We start from the raw sequence: 18,094 nt of genomic DNA, 5'->3' as shown, positions 1-18,094 counted from the left end.
CGCGGACGTGTTTTGTCTATTGGTCTCTTGACTCTGATCTGATTCATAAAGGTATTTGGCCTTGAGCGTTTCATTATCTCCCTGAATCATATGGTTCTTCTTCAGCCCCTCAAAATCTCTTTTAAGGACTTCACGGATTTCAACGATTTCAGCCTCTCTGTCCTTAACAACCTTTGTCAGTCTGATATTCTCTACCCTGTAATGTGTGATCTCGGCTTCCAGATTACTTATTCTGTTTTCATTAGTAATACTTTCCTCCAAAGTATTTTGCAGGAGCCACGTGTGTTCGTTCTCCAGGTCAAGAACTCTTTTCACATTCACCAACTGCTTGATGTTTTGCGACATCTTTTTGGTTACAGGGTTATTAATTGTTGTCTTATTAATTGTTTTCATCAACTTCTCCTGGCTTTGGATATTCTCTTGGGTACTCATAACGTGCCTGTAAATCCTTAAACTAATCAGTGAGTGGAATAACCTCTGAATGAGTGTTTTCCTATATATGCTTTAGTGCCTTTGATCGGTGACATTTGTTGACGTCATCGCATTCGGCTTATGGCCCCGCCCCGGCTACGTCATCTCTGTTTCACAGCGCAGCTTTATGGCCCCGCCCCCTGCATTCGGCTTATGGCCCCGCCCCCCGCATTCGGCTTATGGCCCCGCCCCCTTCTCCCCTCAAGGCGCTGGTTAGCTAACAGTAGCATGAAGCTAGCGCACCTGGAGCGATGGTAATCACGCCGGTAAGAGGAAACTTTCTGAATTCAAGTCACGAGGCGTAAAGTCACGACGACACGGAGCAGCAGCACGTGCGCGTGCACGCGGCCGGCATCGATGACGCGACAGAAAAAAACCCTCCGACGTGAAGTGGACTCGCTCAGAAGGTGAGCCCCGTGTCACGTGACGTTTTGAAGCGACGGCGTCAATGTTTATGAAGTCAAGGCCACGCAATGCACGCCCGTTTCGCCGCCTCTGTGCACGCGCACACGGAGGCGCGCTCTCCAGGAAGAAGACTCCAGCCCAGATGGCCTCGTGCCACCTGGTTCCAGGACACAGACTGGCTCAAAGCTGTGCTGTCTGTCAGATGTGTTCATCAAACTGAAGGAAGCATGTTCACCTGTACCACCTGTCTGAAGCTAGTGGAGGCAAGCTACCTGTGTGTGTGTGTGTGTGTGTGTGTGTGTGTGTGTGTGTGTGTGTGTGTGTGTGTGTGTGTGTGTGTGTGTGTGTGTGTGTGTGTGTGTGTGTGTGTGTGTGTGTGTGTGTGTGTGTGTGTGCGCGCGCGAGAACCTTTTACAGATAAAACTTATTTTAATAATTTCTCATTTGTTACCGTCAAACACATTTTAATATATATTATATATTTCTATATAGATTGATTATTTATATATATATATATATGTATTTTATTTATATATATATATGCCTAACCTCGTTTCCTCGGCCCCAGCGTGGGGGGGTCGTCGGGGTCTCTTCCATCTTTAGCCTGTAAATTGTGCGCTTGTTTTGTCCGACCAGCAGGTTTAAAAACTAAAGAATATTAGATTATTAGATATTTTTTTGCCATTTTGACTTGATTGATAACCACATTTCTGTGTGTATATATGTATATATATATATATATATATATATATATTTTTTTTTAAGTTTCTGTGAATCTTGTAATTTTTCGGCACGAGTGTTCATCGGTTTCACTCTGCTGGCCTGTGTGGGTGCACGTGCACGTGGCTCTTATGTCAGCAGGGCGGTGTGCACTGAATATTACAAAAACCTCTTCAACAATATCATTTTCACATCATATATCATTCACATTTATTTTTTTATAACCCATGAAAAACTTGCCTCAGTGCACGTTATTCCATGTGCACGTGTTGCATGTGATGAACCTGGTTCACAGTAATACTTCAGAGCATGATGACATAAGAACCGTTAACAATAATTCATAATAAAGCCGACTGCAGATGAACTGTAAACGCTGTCGTGCTCAAAAGGTTGGAATGTTCTTTTCAGAGGGAAATATAGCTTTAAATATCCATTCGTTGATTGATTGTAAATCATTGTCATTATTATAAAGTTATGTCATTTTAAATGACTATAATTTAAATCCTGCCGCAACTCGTTGTATGAATGATGATTTCATGTTTTGCAAAACTTGCACTAAATGTTTGTTCAAACGTTGAATACAGGAAATGGTTTCTGCTTCTGTCCGGGCTCCTCTGTTTTTCACTCACACTGCGTGACCCAAAGGCCTGCTTAACTTGTGTGCGTGTGTGTGTGTGTGTGTGTGTGTGTGTGTGCACACAGTTGTCTGTTGATGTGTGTGCTTCCTTATTGTTTGTCAGCCCTGCAGCATTTCAGCTTATTGTCAACTCTCGATAAGTGACAGTGTGGCGGAAATGCAGCATCCCAGTGTCTGGTTGATTTGTGTACATTGCAGTAATTGCTCTGAAGCTGGAAACTTATTCTTACTGTCGCTATTCAAACGTTGCCACCCCTGAACCTCGAGAAGCCATGCCATGAGTTCCTAAATGACAACGGCGATGGGGAGAAGGAGGGAATGACCGGTGATGACCAATAATCTTTACAAAGGATTAGCTTCTCGCTCGGAATAAAGACGAAGGAGGTTCGCGTTCCCGTTGTGGAGTAATCTGTTTATTATTCAACATCTTAAAAAATAACATTTACAAAAATAGTCAATATCACAATTCCCAGAGCCCAAGGTGGCAGATTCAAATTACTCCAAAACTCAATGATATTGAATTTACCATGATGTGAAAACCCGAGAAAATCAGCGTATTTGTACAACACAAAGGATGATTTCTGGCTATTTTGCTTGACAGAGCAACAATTAGCTGATTATCAAAACGGTTGGTGATCCTGGCCAACATACCAACCTGTCAACCAACCATTTCAGCACGACTGTGAATTTTGTTACAGCGCACAACCACAACGTGTCTTATTTTATCCCAGTGATGAAAATCCGGCCTGAGTTTTGTTTGAAAAACGTCGTTGTTTACGATGGATGGGTCAGAACTGCAAGTCGGACTCCAGCTTGAGTGAAACAGATCTCTCCTCACCTCCCGCCGCACGAGGAAGGCACAATTACCTGTTCTTGTCGAGGCGCACAGACCCTGTCAACAGCACCTCGTGCATAATACATAGCTGACATTCTGCTGACGTTACCTGCCACATGTAACCAGTCACACTGTAAAAGGTGTTTGTCTGCTCCCCTGCCACTCCAAATGCTAGATATTTAAAATGAATGGCTGTGATTAAGATACTTTAAAACCCGCAAATGGTATATTTAAATATTAAGTCACATGTAATTAAGCAGGGGGAAATATTAATTCCCGTTGTTAGGGCAATTATAACAATCTCCATCAAGGGATTTCTCAGCTTGACTTTTTTGTTCTGAGCATTAGTGATTAATATTATGGTTAATTGAAGTCATTTTACAGGACCTGTGGTATTTCTTATCCCCTGGCTTTAGAAAAAAGGACGCTGGACACAGCGGCTGGGTGTGGAGTCTTAACGACGTGATCTTCTCCTCTGTGGTTACGTCCTGTGAGCATATTTAACTGTGTGTAAGGGGGTCTTCCCCAGGTGGCTGAGGAGGTCAGTCGCCCCTGTGGGAGCCGGGGAATCAGTGGACAGTCGGAGATGAGGGCTCAGTGGGGAAACGCGAGTTAGCAGTGTCTTCCTCCCATCACTCAGTAAAAATGATAATGCGATGTCCACCTTGTTGGGGGAACTATCAGTAATTATGGGCTATTAACTGAGTAGCAGGGACATTTAAATAATAAATGTAATACAGCTACTGAACTGTGCAATTAATTAATAAACATATATCTAAAAAGTAAAAGATGTCTATCTGTCCAGCAGAAAACACGTTACGTATTAATAATTAATGCTGTGTTGTTTTAACGTTTCAATGGCCTCTATATTAAAAGAGATGAACTGGCACCACCTGGTGGCGGCTTACTGACATGTCCAATTACATATGAGGAGTTAAATCAAAGCCTGTCATTTGTCTATATGGAGAGCTGGTACTGTGTGGTGCTCTATAGCAACAATAATGGGGAACTTCTGCACTTTTTTACAGAGCCCAAGTCAGGATGAGGAGGCTGCTTGTTCAAATTCTTTGCATCACTGAAGTCCTGCTCTGTGCAGCGGACTCTCCTCCGCTGAGCGAGGACACGCTGAAAAGTGAGGCCTTCGTGAGCAGAACAACACTGAGATGTACCTCTTCTTCCCAATATTGCTGAATAACAGTATGTTTCATTTGTGTGTGTGTGTGTGTGTGTGTGTGTAGAGCTCTCTGCAGCAGGAGAACAGTGTGTTGATGAGGAAATAAAGCGGGCGTTACTCGGGGTGAAGCAGGTGAAGGAAACGATGGAGAACAAAGAGGAGAAGCATCGACATCTCATGGAGGCCCTGAGACACAGCGGTGACCAGAAGAAGGTAGACACTGTGTTTACGCCACTATCAAAATACCCCAAAGACGTATTTAAACACGATGACTTTTCCCATGAACATAGTCAGTCTAGTTGCATGCCAGTCTTTGTGCCTTATTCTGAAGCCCATGACATATTGTCTGCCTCATAAAGGCAAAGCCACACAAAGCCTCACAGAGAAACCGCAAAGCAGAGAGTGAATAATGAATGTGGGAGTGGGGCTGCATGGTTTAGTGAGTCGGGGTGTAGTTTTACTCCAGTGGTGGAAAAAATGAATTTATCTGTAGATTAATCTGCTGCTTTTTTTTTTTTTAAATGTCATTTCAAAATAAAAGGCTTTCTGCCAACCACATCATATCTGGCTTATTGAGAGTTAATGATAATGTTAATCTGTGACAGAATGTTCTCTTTTGGGGGCTCCTTCAGGGGGCGATGCAGCTGGTCCGGGAAACAGAGCAGAAACTAGAGGAGGCTGAGCAGCAGTGTCAATATTTAACCAAATCCTCCTTTGAAGAATGCCAGCCATGTCTTGAGGATACTTGTAAGGCCTTCTTCACGGCCACGTGTCGCCGAGGCTTTGCCTCTTTCTCATACAAGGTTTGACCTCAGCGCGTGAGCCAAAAAAGAAAAGAAATTGAATATGATAAGAGTTGAGACTGATTTGTGACGGGCTCCAACTGTGATGGCTCCTTCTATGAATCTCTCGCTGCAGGTGGAGATGTTTTTCAGGAAAATGGCCGCCCAACTGGAAGCCACGCAGCATGTTTACAATCAGAACGAGGAGACTCAGACCGACTCGCCCGAGAACCAGCTCCCAGAGGACGATGCAGATCTGGAGTTTCTGGAGGCAGACGCGTCGTTCGGCCAGCTGCTGTCAAACACCAGCATCCTGTACAACCGGAGCACCGTGCTGGTGAAGAGGATGCAAAGGGTGCTCGGGCGGTCCTTCCTGGCGGCCTTCGCCACAGATGTCCGACCCAGCCCGCTGTCCTCGGTGCAGGGCGGCTCGAGCGCCGGCTTCTTCGGGACGTTGGGTCTGGATCACGTCCTCAGTGTCTGACTTCGGGAGGAATGTGCTCGACGAATTGAGCGTCACGGTAGCCGATGTAGTCGAGGAGATACACAAAGCCGAGGCGTACTTTCAGCCACCAAGCACGGGTATCTGATGCCATTCGTAGTACAACACAACCCAACACAGTATAGACCTTTTCACAAGTTGTAAACATTCAACATGTGTCCTTATATATTTCCTGTTGCAGAGCAAGAAACCTGTAAAAGAAGAAAGGGTCATTATGCGTCCCTGAACTCTACGAAGTGTTCTACAGTTTGATGTAATAAAGCATCTCAATAACTTAACTTATAATATTGAATAATAGCCAAGAGTGCTGCCTGCTCTCTGTATAGTTTCCTATTGTCAGGAGGGTTATATACCTCTATCTGGACCTACATGACAAATTAGTGTCACGATGACATAAAGACATTTCCTTTTAAAGATTCCTTGTTGCAAAGTATGTGACAGCTGACAGGAAGTGAACATGGACCCAAACCGATTCAATTGAAATGGTCTCCGTATAAAGTGTCAATCTCTCCAATGTGATATCTGTTAGTGTATGTTTATCTACAAAGGTGCAGGACCCCTATCTGCTTCGGGGCAGTCGCAGAGCAGACGACTCCGCAGACAAGCATCAGAGTGCTGGCAGCTCCAAAGTGTGTGCGAGACGTGTGAAGACTATTTGTTAAAAGGTAAATAACGGGCACAAAAATGTGTTTTGTGTGTGTGGGGTGGGGGGAGAGTTCACTTTGAAGTGTTATTCTTAAAAACTAGTCGTTCAACTGAGGAGGTATAATAGGCATCACGTGTTTCTTGATAGTTATTTGGCTTGTTGTTACTTAAGACTGTTTGATTAATGTGTAACGCTGTCTTCAGATTGATTGATTTGCCTCTATGTTCACACTGATATAAAACAGAGGGAAGCAAATGATCCCATTTAAGAAGAAGAATGTGTTGCATCTGTGAATAAGTTAAACGGTTAAATCAATGATCACAATTGTTGACAGAGTGTCCCGGCGTCCAGCGGTTCCAGTCTGAGCTGGAGGAGGTGCACGTGCTGCTCAACGCCTCCCGGCAGCAGCACGACGGCCGGCTGCAGCTGGTCCGGAGACACACGGCGGACACGCAGCGATGGCTCTGCAGCATGGAGGACGAGTACGGCTGGGTCGGCCAGCTGTCCGACAGCACCGTGGGCCCGCACGGCTTCTTCAGTGTGGTCACAGTACGTCTGCAGTCATGTTCATTTGGGATGGGATGGCGGTTGCTAGGCACCAAACGCACTTTAATACCTGTGTTAATCCTATACCTGCAACATGTGGAGTTAATTCTGTCACACACAATTTACCTGATCCCTAAAGTTAATCCAAAAAGTTCAAATTAAAACTCCAAAGTATATAAAGCCAAAGAATATTAAATAGCCTACAGTGTGTGATTATTTTGGCCGGAAAGTATGAGGGGCTGTTTAGGCCATAACTATTGAGACACTCTCACACGCACTACTGAAACACTTACACACATATTAATAAAATACTCGTACATTCACTATTGAAACGTTTGTACACTCACTACTGAAACACTTACACATACATACATACTCTGTAAATACTCTTACGCATACATATGAGAAACACACACGCATACATATATACTTCTGTCATATACACATGCATATGAAATGCTTACATGCATACAGGTGAAACATGTATACGTATATCTGTTTTCAGTTATATGTATGTATGCTCTTACATGAGGATGTGCAAGCGTCTCACATGTATTCATACAAGTAATTTCAGTAGTGATCGTGAGTGTTTCACTAGTGAATGTACGAGTGTTTCACTAGTATGTGTGTAAGTGTTTCAGTAGTGAGTGTACGAGTGTTTCATTAGTATGTGTGTAAGTGTTTCAGTAGTGAGTGTACGAGTGTTTCATTAGTATGTGTGTAAGTGTTTCAGTAGTGAGTGTACGAGTGTTTCATTAGTATGTGTGTAAGTGTTTCAGTAGTGAGTGTACGAGTGTTTCACTAGTATGTGTGTAAGTGTTTCAGTAGTGAGTGTACGAGTGTTTCATTAGTATGTGTGTAAGTGTTTCAGTAGTGAGTGTACGAGTGTTTCATTAGTATGTGTGTAAGTGTTTCAGTAGTGAGTGTACGAGTGTTTCACTAGTATGTGTGTAAGTGTTTCAGTAGTGAGTGTACGAGTGTTTCACTAGTATGTGTGTAAGTGTTTCAGTAGTGAGTGTACGAGTGTTTCAGTAGTATGTGTGTAAGTGTTTCAGTAGTGAGTGTACGAGTGTTTCAGTAGTATGTGTGTAAGTGTTTCAGTAGTGCGTGTGAGTGTCTCAATAGTTATGGCCTAAACGGCCCCTCATAGGAAAGAATCTTGTTAGTTATTTTATTTTATTTTTTTATTTTTTTCATCACTGATGCAGTTCAACTCATTCTCGTTTTTCAGGTGAATTCTCAGCAGCAGCAGAACCTGAGACCCAGAGCTGGCAGCAGTGTGGTGGTCACCATACTGGACTCTGGCCCAGTAACCGTCTCGGTCCCCTCAGAGCTGGAGGTGCACGAGCCGGCTTTTATCCAGTATGTAGCTCAGGAGGCTCTGACGCTCCATAAACAGCGGATATGAGGTATCGATCCCGGCAGCGTTGCGGCTTAGTTCATTATATTTAGCTGCCAGCTTCACCTGGCAGAGCTCCAACAAAATGTGAGTTAAATGAAATGTGATCATTTAAAAACGACAACTTCACACCAATCTTTTTCTGACACCCATTGCAAATGATATGCTATAATCCAAAATGATGAGGTAACTAAGAAACAATCATGAATCAAATCCTTCATTGATTTTGTATTAAAAGATTAAATGCACCCATGTGCAATGCAGCATTGTATTTTTTAGCCATGGAAATATTTAAGCTCCTGACTTGCTTGCTTCTTCCAAAAAAATTTTTTTTTCACACTTGAGTAAAGTTATGCTGAATAAAGAGTCCAGTTCTTCAACAAGTATTATCGTTGTAAAACTTGAATATGCACCTATGCATGCACTTATTGTTTGTATTCATATTCATTCTGAAATGTTTACCCAATAAATGTATGTGCACTGTGCTTTGTCATTTCTTTGTCACGTCATCCAAAGAAAAATGATCGTTCACGCAAAATTGTAAATATAATATTTGCATATCATTCTTCTGTTTTTGGAAAACTCTGTATTTTTTTTGTCAGGCAATATATATAATATAATATGAAATTAAATTACATTTCAATTACATTTTATAGGAGTATATATGTAATAGTATTCATTAAAATAATATCCTTAAATTCTTAGATTATTTTAAGCATATTTTATTTATCTAAAACTATATATTTAATATATTATATATATATATATATATATATATATTTGTATTTCTATAATATTTTCTAATTCACTTTGGGCAGTCATGGTGCAGTAAAGTAGGAAACTGTTAAGAATATGTGTTATGCTTCCGGTGTAAAAAGCGGGGCGCGCTTTCTCTTCAGTACTCTCGCGAGACGAGATCTCGTATCAAAATCACCCGGGACAAAACTTCTTTCTGTCGAATCGTTTTGAGCGGCTCGTTTGTCTCAAAATGCCAGAAACACTCACAGCAGACGGGTTGCACGAGGAGAAGGAGGAGAAGAAGGAGAAGAAGGAGGAGAAGAAGGAGGAGAAGAAGAAGGAGGAGAAGAAGGAGGAGAAGAAGCACTTCGGTGTGTTCTGTGATGAACGAGGCTATCTGGATCAGATCCAGTACATCTTGCAGCACGGCAGCAGGAAGGGGGACCGAACCGGGACCGGAGTCGTGTCCGTGTTCGGCGCTCAGTCCAGATTCAACCTGAGAGGTTCGTTAGTCTTTAGTTTGGTTTGACATGTAATTAATGTGCATGTGAGGAATGCTGGAAACACGCATCCTGCACAATACAGCGTAACAATGTGCATGTAAGAAATGATGCAGAATACCCCATTTCATACATATATATATGTATATATATGTATGCGTATGTATGTATATATGTGTGTATATATATGTGTGTGTATATATATGTATATGTATGTGTGTATATATATATATATGTGTATATATATATATATATGTGTGTATATATATATGTGTGTGTATATATATATATATATATATATGTGTGTATATATATATATATATAGTATGTATATATGTATGTGTATTTATATATATATATATATATATGTGTGTGTATATGTATGTATATGTATATATGTGTGTGTACTAATGGTAAATAAGATGTTTACATGTGGTTTCAACAGTGCATTATGGAGTAACCATGTTTTATTTGTAACATCTTAATCTGCAAAGTTACTAATAAATACAACTATTTGTAGCGAGTAAAACCTACAAATATCTTTTGCATTGTTAGGAGAGTAGCGGTTTAAAATGGCTTTCACACATTCAAGTAAAACTAGTTAAGTTCATGCATGAATGTGCTGCACAGTAACCCGACTGATGCATTAATTTATCACATTGTGTGATGTTTGTGGCTTAACAGTTCATAGTTTAACCACAAGGGGGCATTGTCGAGTTTCTGTATTAGTTTCTTTACAACTACAAACAAGCACCCATCTCCCACACTTCTTGCTCATATTTTGTAATGACGTAATGTGACTTGATCCAGCAATGTTTGGCTATAAAATGGACTTTGTTACTTTCCACCACTAGAAGCAGCTTGCTGATACGGTGCACTCAGAAATGTGAACTAACCCGTCTTCCGGTTTCATTCGTAGATCAGTTCCCCCTGCTGACGACCAAGAGAGTGTTTTGGAGAGGAATTCTTGAAGAACTGCTGTGGTTTGTCAAGGTGAGAATGATACGACTAGTTTGACCCACTTTTCAATTCAACTTTTACAAAAAAATAACGTTCTCACTTTCCTGTATAGCGGTGTATAGCCATGCAGATAGTTTGGGGTTTGATTGCTTAGGTTTTCACTTTTTTTAAATATATCTGTAGGGGAAAAACACAGCAACGTGGCTTTTTACGATACTCCATTACATCAGATGTTCAATATCTCAGAAACCCCCAAATATCTAGATGGCTAACTGAACAGAATTTCTGTCTGTGTTTTTTTTTTTTTTATTAAACCACCACTGACCTGGGCTCTGATGTTTCTTCTATTGTGTGGTCACAGGGATCAACAAATGCCAAAGAGCTCTCAGAGAAAGGGGTGAAGATTTGGGAAGCCAACGGGTCGCGGGACTTCCTGGACAACCTCGGGTTCAGTGATCGAGAGGAAGGCGACCTGGGACCCGTGTACGGTTTCCAGTGGAGGCACTTTGGTGCCGAGTACACCGACATGCATGCAGGTGCAGTGACAGTAGAGTGACCCAGTTAATTGTGCTGCGACACAACTCAAGATTTACAAATCGCACATTCCTTTGTTGAAGGTTCCCATTTCTATTATATTTCTTTATTTTTTGACATCAAATCCCCACAAAATGTTCTGTTGAAATAGAATTTGAGGAAACCAAATGTATGGTCAAAGTCATTTGGATTTAAAATAATATAAAATGGCTACATTACTTATCTTAAAATGAATAGTTTAACATCTTGGAAAATGCATTGTATTCACCTTCTTGCCTGGATTTAGATGAGAAGATTAGAATAGCACTCTCAAATTGGTTCATTTGAAGCTGCAGTTTGCTTAGAATAACTGGAAAATGTAAGAGCTTCGTCTGACGGTAACATTTCCCCACCAGCACCGTTTAATATTCACTTAACACATAATGTGATTCCTTTAATCTGGGCCAAAAAACACTCTTTTTTTCAGGGGGTTTGTGTGTCGAACTGTTTTCTCGGTCAAACTTAACAAGAGAGCGATTAAGCATATTTTCCTCAATGTGGAGTTCTTCCATTAAGTAGATCACATGTTAAACACTTAATCTTCAATGATATTTTTGTGTGAATTCAACAGATTACACGGGACAAGGTGTTGACCAGCTGCAGAAGATCATTGACACCATCAAGAAGAACCCAGAGGACCGGCGGATCATCATGTGTGCTTGGAACCCTAAAGGTGCCGACTCTTAACCCGAACTTGAACTAATCCTAAACAGCATTATCATTTTTAACTTGACTGTCCTCTCCCGCGTGGCTGCAGACCTGCCCCTCATGGCGCTGCCCCCCTGCCACGCCTTGTGTCAGTTCTACGTGTGCGACGGCGAGCTGTCGTGTCAGCTGTACCAGCGCTCGGGCGATATGGGCCTCGGGGTGCCTTTCAATATCGCCAGCTATGCACTTCTCACCTACATGATCGCACACATCACAGGACTCAAAGTAAGAGCACTTTAGTCAAAACAAGCAAACCTAATTCAAGTGCACTGTTGTGTAGTCATATCACCTTCTTTTTTTTTTAATGTTTATTTTGATTTCTTTTCCGTCCCTGCAGCCGGGCGACTTTGTCCACACGCTGGGAGACGCTCACATCTACGTCAACCACATCGAGGCTCTCAAAGTTCAGGTGTGTAGGTTAAAGACAGCTCTCCCGTCTCCCTGCTCTCCACCTGGTTTCTGACTCGCTCGCCTGTCTAACTTTGCAGCTTCAGAGGGAGATCCGGCCCTTCCCCAAGCTCAAGATCCTGAGAGAGGTGGAGAGCATCAACGACTTCCGCGCAGAAGACTTTGAGATATGCGACTACAACCCTCACCCCACCATTAAGATGCAGATGGCTGTGTAAAGATCCCACTTTAATGATTATTTCAAAATGTATTGCTTTATATCTACTGTATAGTTTGTCTCAAGTAAGACAGCCCCATATATTTTAAAAGTTCAGTGCATCCAAATCACAAAAGAAGCAGAAGTCGTTTCATTTAGTGTTAAAGTTATATAAAATGACTTTTCTTTCAACTGTTAATATCTATTTATAAATAAAGACTTCACATCTGTGTCAGCTGGATTTGTTCATTACTATTATGTTTAAATTTCACTCCACTTAGTCTTATAATCAGACTACAATGATTATTTGTTCATGATCAGCGTCCACACGTCTCCTTCAGGGTACTGGTGGCTCTGCACCGATGACTCCAGCATCTCACAAGAGTATCCTGGATCCTGAGAACGAGAAGCAGTGTTCTGCTACTCTTTCACGTCTACATTTATCCGATACCTTAACGTTACCTTACGTTGCAGATTCAGATTATACAAAAATGTAATCAATAAAAAATGTCACTGGTTAAAAATAAAGCTTGATCTCGGTGAAATTCACAAGCCACCCGGCATTATGCAACTTGAATATGCTCCACCTTTACTGAATGCAGCAATAAAACTGAACATATTCATCCATTAATTTTGTATTCAATAAAACGCACACTTGAACTTAAGTAAAAGATCTCAGTACTTCTTCCACCGCTGGCCGAGAGAAACGAGCGTGAAGGATTCAAAAGGAGAGGCGCTTATTTTTTTTTAGGGTAATGTATTATTGTGTGTTAAATTTGTACGTTAAAGCTTCGTCCATCTTACCTTGGGAGGCATGTAGTGGGCGTCATGAATCACCACAGGGCTGGTGAAGTGTTCATGCAGGTGATCCACATATTCACACATTCTGTCAAAAAAAAAAAAAAAGAATACTTAAAAATAATCAGTCGTGAGCTCCTAACCTGGCGGCTGAAAGGAATCCGTCTCTCACCGGTTGCCGAGGCTACCGGACACACAGATGTAGTCGAACAGAATCAGATGCTGGACGAGCTCACAGAGACCGACTCCTCCGGCGTGAGGACACACGGGCACTAAGACGGGATACAGCGGCCCGCGTGTCAGTCATGTTTTATCACACTTTAGATATGCTAATTCTATGCAGCCCTGAAACCAGTTGAAAATATAACTGAAAGCATCAATTATAAATTGAATTTAAATTGTGAAACTGGAATTCATATATTTATTATGACAAATCAATTTTGACTCGTATAATAGTACATTACTCCCTTTGGTTGCAGTCGAGGCTCCATTAAGAAATAAGCATCATATTTTATTCATATGTCACTCTTGTGTGGTGGCTGTCACGTTGGAGCGTTACCCTGGAACTTGTGGGCCATCAGCAGCACCGCCAGGTTCTCGTTGACGCTGCCCAGCCGACAGCTGTCGATCTGGACGAACTGCAGGGCCGAGGCCTGGAGGAACTGCTTGAACATCACCCTGTTGTGACACTGGAGAGAAAACGGGCAACTCAACTCAGGAACATCAGCTCACCGGCCAGTGATGCGTGTGCTCGAACAATCGCGACCTCTGACCTGCTCTCCTGTGGCCACTCCAATCCCGAGTGGAGCCAAAGCCTGCAGCGACAAAGCCAAACATCAAACCAACCACAAATGGACAAAAGACTTAAAGTAGGAGCAACGATACCAGAAAGAGACTCAAACCACAACTACAAAGAGACAAACAACGACTTGGGTTTTTCCTTTCCTTCCATCTGGGTGTCTCGCTCCTGTTAAAATGAGTGGGGGGGCTTTTTACTTTAATTATTAGCAGTTTATAGACGTTTGAATAATTTCACTCACTTATTTGTTGTATTTAAGTTGTAAAATGTATCTTTTTGTTTGAGTTGTATCATTTTGTTCTATTTTAAATCTAGTTTATAGCTTGTAATCCTATTTATACTTTGAACCGTACCTCTATAAACGCAAATGCAGTTCCATTGGTTTTTCCGGGTCTGTCTTTGTCTGTTCCATGTCTTCAACATGCAAAGTCTAACCTCCCTCTCACCTTGGAGATAGCGGCGTGACCCAGGATGTCATCTGGAGACGTCGGCTCCTCGACCCAAAGAGGTTTGAACTCGGCCAGGCTCGACACCCAGCTGATGGCCTCGGCCACGTCCCACCTCTGGTTGGCATCGATCATCTTAACACAACAACACGTTAGTACACTTAGTTTAGTACACATATAAATGCGATGGTGGGGAAAAACAAACAAAAAAACAACCATACCAAAGTGTTATCGGGCCCAATCATTTGCCTCATGAGGCGGCACCTGCGTTTATCGTCCTCTAGATCAGCGCCGACTTTCACCTTGAATTTGGTCCAACCGCTTTTAAGAGCATCTGTGCACAGCTTCACAAACACTCAACTGTCACGCTTATTTGAAAAAATATTTTTTTTTTCTTAGTAACTACACGTATTTCGTAGCACAGAGACCTGTTTGAGCAGCTGGTCTGAGTATCCGAGCCACGCACAGGAGGTGGTGTAGGCGGGGTAACCCTCTTTCAGCATGTGCTCCTCTGGGAGGAGAAAGAAGCAGTCCACTCAGGTAATAAACACTCCAAGTGTGTTTTAATAGAGCAGCCATGGAGTGCAGGGGGCTATTATGCAGGCCAAAGGCACTCCTGGTAGTGTCTAAAGAGGCAATTTCATTCCGCATAATCCCAGCCATGTAATTAATGACTCTTTTTAGTGTGCTCACCTCTCCGCTGCTTTCCCTCCTGCGCTTTCACGAGTATTTCTAAAAGAGAAAAGAGAAGCATTAAGAGTGTTGCTGTGACCACACTGCACAGAGGCAAAAAAGGAGGGGTTTATTTCCCCCCCCCCCCCCCCAACTGTACTGAACATACATTAATCGTCCTAAACCGGTCTCACCTACAGCCTCCTCCTCCGTGAGTGCATCCGTGATGTATCGGAAGTCGATGCAGGAAACGATCTGCTTGGGATCCTGAGTTGACACACGGAAAGACACGATTTTTCTCCCATGCGGTCACATGCTGCACATAAATCAGACGTCGAAATTCCCTGTGACTCACCATGTCAACAAGCAGCTTCCACAGCGGCTGCGAGGAAAAAGGACGACAACAGATCACGAAGTGTCAAGCTCGTGGAGGAAATGCTGCTCTTTTTTGCTAATAAATGCCTCAGTAAACAGTTCCCACCTTGCCCTCTGCCCTCGCCCACAGGTCCCACACGGCATTCAGGACGGCAGCGATGGCCAGGTGGATCACTCCTTTCTCTGGGCCCAACTGGGTCAGACGAGAGTTTAAAAACAACATCCCCCTTTACGAGTTCAAACTTACAAAAGGGCAGGTAGCGCTGTAAAAGAACGCTCATCTGGAAGTGTGCACCAACAATGGGTTAAAAGAAAACCAGAACTTTGAGAAATTAGGTCTTTTTACACACATTATACATTGCTTGTCTTTGTATCCGAAGGGACTCTTCTACTTCATGAAAAGCCAAAGTTCACGAGCGCAAACCCTTTCACTTTTATTTGTCTCGTCCCATCTTAAAATCAGGACTTTGACACCTTCAAAAACAAGAGCTTTTAGCTTTACGTTACCTTTTGCACACATTATAAAACAACTTTTTTCTTTGAATCCAAAGAGGCCACTTTTTGGGCTGCATGCACCCGACACTACTCCTCAAAAAGGCCTGTATTTTAATCACATATGTGTCGTCTTGGCCCATCAATCTTCACCAGGACTTTGGGACCTTCAGAAACCAGATTAGACGACCTGTGGGTCCTTCAGTATTAGTATCTTGTCATGACAGACAGAATGATTGTAAATTCAACCCGGGTATCCAAACAGGATTCATGTCGCTCTTATTTTTGACTCTCGGTAAGTGTCATGAATCAGACATTCCACGTATGTCACGTATCTTATTAGAATAAGAATAAATGGATTTTTTTTTAAAAAGGTATCCACGACAAGATAAGAGGATGCGAGTCACTCTCTCTCTCCATGTTGTAACGGGAAGGCGCTGTAAGCAAGATGGATGAGTGTATCCTACAACGAGACAGCTGCTTTTAAATATAATAAATATCATGCTGCATTGCTCAGCGTTATCTGCAACGCTGTTCTCACCCATCGCATCTGGCCGTCACTCGTCAGGAGGCGGTAAAATCCCCGGAAGTCGCTCACAATCTCCTGGAGAGATTTCCCAACAACCAGACCAGCCACAGCCTCCACAGCACAGACCACTGGGGGACACAATCACAACCCGTCAGCCTCTGGGAGACATCCACACCTCACACGGTGGTTTATTGTACTGGTCTTTGAACAGATGCACCTGGAAGTGGTTGCATTGTGTTTAACATGCATCACCACAAGATGGCGGTGTACGGTGCAACTTTGTACCTCATCATCATATATTCCACTGCTGGAATGAAGAAATAAAAACCCTGTAAGTCACAATGACTTACGATCTCATAATCATGATCATAAATATGACTTACGATCTCGTAATGCAGCATGGTAACGGTCTATTATTCATCAACAGATCTGTTATTTATTTAAACATTATTTATGATAAACAGATCATTGCTATGAATATCAGACCGTTGCTATGAATAGAGTTTCATAGCAACTGTCTGATATTGATAGCTACGATCTGTTGTGCATAGCAACGATCTGTTATTCATAGTCGTTTAATATATTCATTATTAATATATTATTCAATGCATTTATGATAAAACATAATATACCATAATTATGGGCTAGTAAGTCAGAGATAGTAAGTCACAATTATGAGACACCAAGTCATTATTATGAGATATGAGACTTACAGATGTTTATTTTTTCATTACAGTGCGGAATAAGTCTTCTTTGTTTAAATGTATGCGAGAAAATAAATGCTGCCTTCAAGTCCAGTCAAAGAAATGGAAACTATTTTGACACCTACAGTTAAAATTTAATTATGATGTGGATTTACCATTTTGTTCTTATGTTTTATTTATTTTTATCTGTGTATGGGGGGGAGAGCGGGTCGGTTGGGACAGGGGGAGAGGACTGTTTTTAGCAAGTTGAAAAAGAACTGTTCCTATTGCTAACATTTTATTAGAGAGGCTTTTCCTAATTGAATAACACCCACTGGGAAGTCACTAAGTGAGTGTTTACTCATGAAGGCTCCAAAGAGCCATATTCTAGATTTCAGTTATTTATGAAAGTGTAACAATTGTACATTTTCATAATTTCATTAATTGTACATACCATTTTCCATTTCTTAAAATGTGAGTGTGTATATATATATATATATCCTTTGTACCCTTTTTAGCCAAGAACAAAGCGTCCTACCCGTCCTGGGGAAGAGGAAGTTGTATTTACGCTCGAGGAAAGGGGGAATTCTGAGTTTACGAGGTGCACTTGAACGCAGCAGTTTAGTTATTCGTGGGCCGACATTGTTTTTGGAAGTGCATGAATAATAATAATATTAATAATAATAATAATAATAAGCACCGTAGAGGAATCTTACCAATCTCCGTGCCCTTCCCCACAGTGAACGTGAGGCCGAAGCCCTTCAACCCGCAGTCCGTGTCGAGCACCACATACGCGACCGAATAATCCGGGTCGGTGTGCTGCGGAGTGGGGAGTCACAGTGGAGAGAGGCCTCAGCAAATGTCAACGGAATACACTCACATGCAGACACTGCTGCAGCTGCACGCACGTCCTTACCATGGCGTCGGAGCCGTGCTGCTCCAAAGACGTCGGGAATCTCACATCCCTGACGGTCAAACTGGTAATTTTGTGCAACATTTTGAAAGTTGTCCTGTTTTGACTTCCTGACAGGAGTTGACCCCGCCCACCTCCACCTGTCGTAGTTGATCCCGCCCACCTACGCCTGCCATTGGTGTAAACA

The 18,094-nt window shown here is 42.3% G+C and overlaps 2 protein-coding genes and 1 pseudogene across 3 annotated transcripts; 2 read left to right on the top strand and 1 right to left on the bottom strand.

Moving 5' to 3' along the window:
• Positions 1-667: 667 nt before the first annotated feature.
• On the top strand, positions 668-8,602 carry LOC117749835 (annotated as a pseudogene).
• A 422-nt stretch (positions 8,603-9,024) lies between these two features.
• Positions 9,025-12,435, top strand: tyms (thymidylate synthetase). Of its 2 annotated transcripts, XM_034560502.1 has the most exons (8): positions 9,025-9,161; positions 9,201-9,358; positions 10,275-10,348; positions 10,677-10,851; positions 11,460-11,561; positions 11,646-11,821; positions 11,934-12,005; positions 12,085-12,435. In XM_034560502.1, exons 1-8 carry the CDS (start codon positions 9,106-9,108, stop codon positions 12,220-12,222), a joined length of 951 nt encoding a protein of 316 aa, XP_034416393.1. In that variant the 5' UTR covers positions 9,025-9,105; the 3' UTR covers positions 12,223-12,435. The 2 variants fall into 2 exon arrangements, with proteins under 2 accessions (XP_034416393.1, XP_034416392.1); XM_034560501.1 differs by having other exon boundaries at positions 9,025-9,358.
• enosf1 (enolase superfamily member 1) lies at positions 12,214-18,043 on the bottom strand. Its single transcript, XM_034560499.1, has 15 exons — positions 17,911-18,043; positions 17,711-17,813; positions 16,324-16,439; positions 15,397-15,483; positions 15,271-15,297; positions 15,110-15,182; positions 14,937-14,975; positions 14,672-14,754; positions 14,465-14,587; positions 14,244-14,378; positions 13,772-13,813; positions 13,558-13,687; positions 13,171-13,270; positions 13,005-13,086; positions 12,214-12,596 (listed from the first exon to the last, which is right to left on the bottom strand). The coding sequence occupies exons 1-15, from the start codon at positions 17,989-17,991 to the stop codon at positions 12,504-12,506; spliced, it is 1,314 nt and encodes a 437-aa protein (XP_034416390.1). The 5' UTR covers positions 17,992-18,043; the 3' UTR covers positions 12,214-12,503.
• Between the last annotated feature and the right edge of the window lie 51 nt (positions 18,044-18,094).

The sequence above is a fragment of the Cyclopterus lumpus genome, chromosome 20, assembly GCF_009769545.1.
Source record: "Cyclopterus lumpus isolate fCycLum1 chromosome 20, fCycLum1.pri, whole genome shotgun sequence".
In the NCBI taxonomy this organism is placed as follows: Eukaryota; Metazoa; Chordata; class Actinopteri; order Perciformes; family Cyclopteridae; genus Cyclopterus; species Cyclopterus lumpus.
Note: the sequence above shows the minus strand (reverse complement) of the source record. Positions and strands in the feature narration are given on the sequence as shown.

Bases quoted from the DNA above. Each gene is read 5' to 3' on its own strand.
- tyms (XM_034560501.1), top strand. From the start codon at position 9,106: ATGCCAGAAACACTCACAGCAGACGGGTTGCACGAGGAGAAGGAGGAG. The intron at 9,359-10,274 runs GTTCGTTAGTCT...TTTCATTCGTAG, and splicing joins GTCCAGATTCAACCTGAGAG to ATCAGTTCCCCCTGCTGACG. The intron at 12,006-12,084 runs GTGTGTAGGTTA...CTAACTTTGCAG, and splicing joins TCGAGGCTCTCAAAGTTCAG to CTTCAGAGGGAGATCCGGCC.
- enosf1 (XM_034560499.1), bottom strand. From the start codon at position 17,991: ATGTTGCACAAAATTACCAGTTTGACCGTCAGGGATGTGAGATTCCCG. The intron at 16,440-17,710 runs GTAAGATTCCTC...TGTGTCCCCCAG, and splicing joins GGGGAAGGGCACGGAGATTG to TGGTCTGTGCTGTGGAGGCT. The intron at 12,597-13,004 runs GTAAGATGGACG...TCTCGTTCTCAG, and splicing joins CCCACTACATGCCTCCCAAG to GATCCAGGATACTCTTGTGA.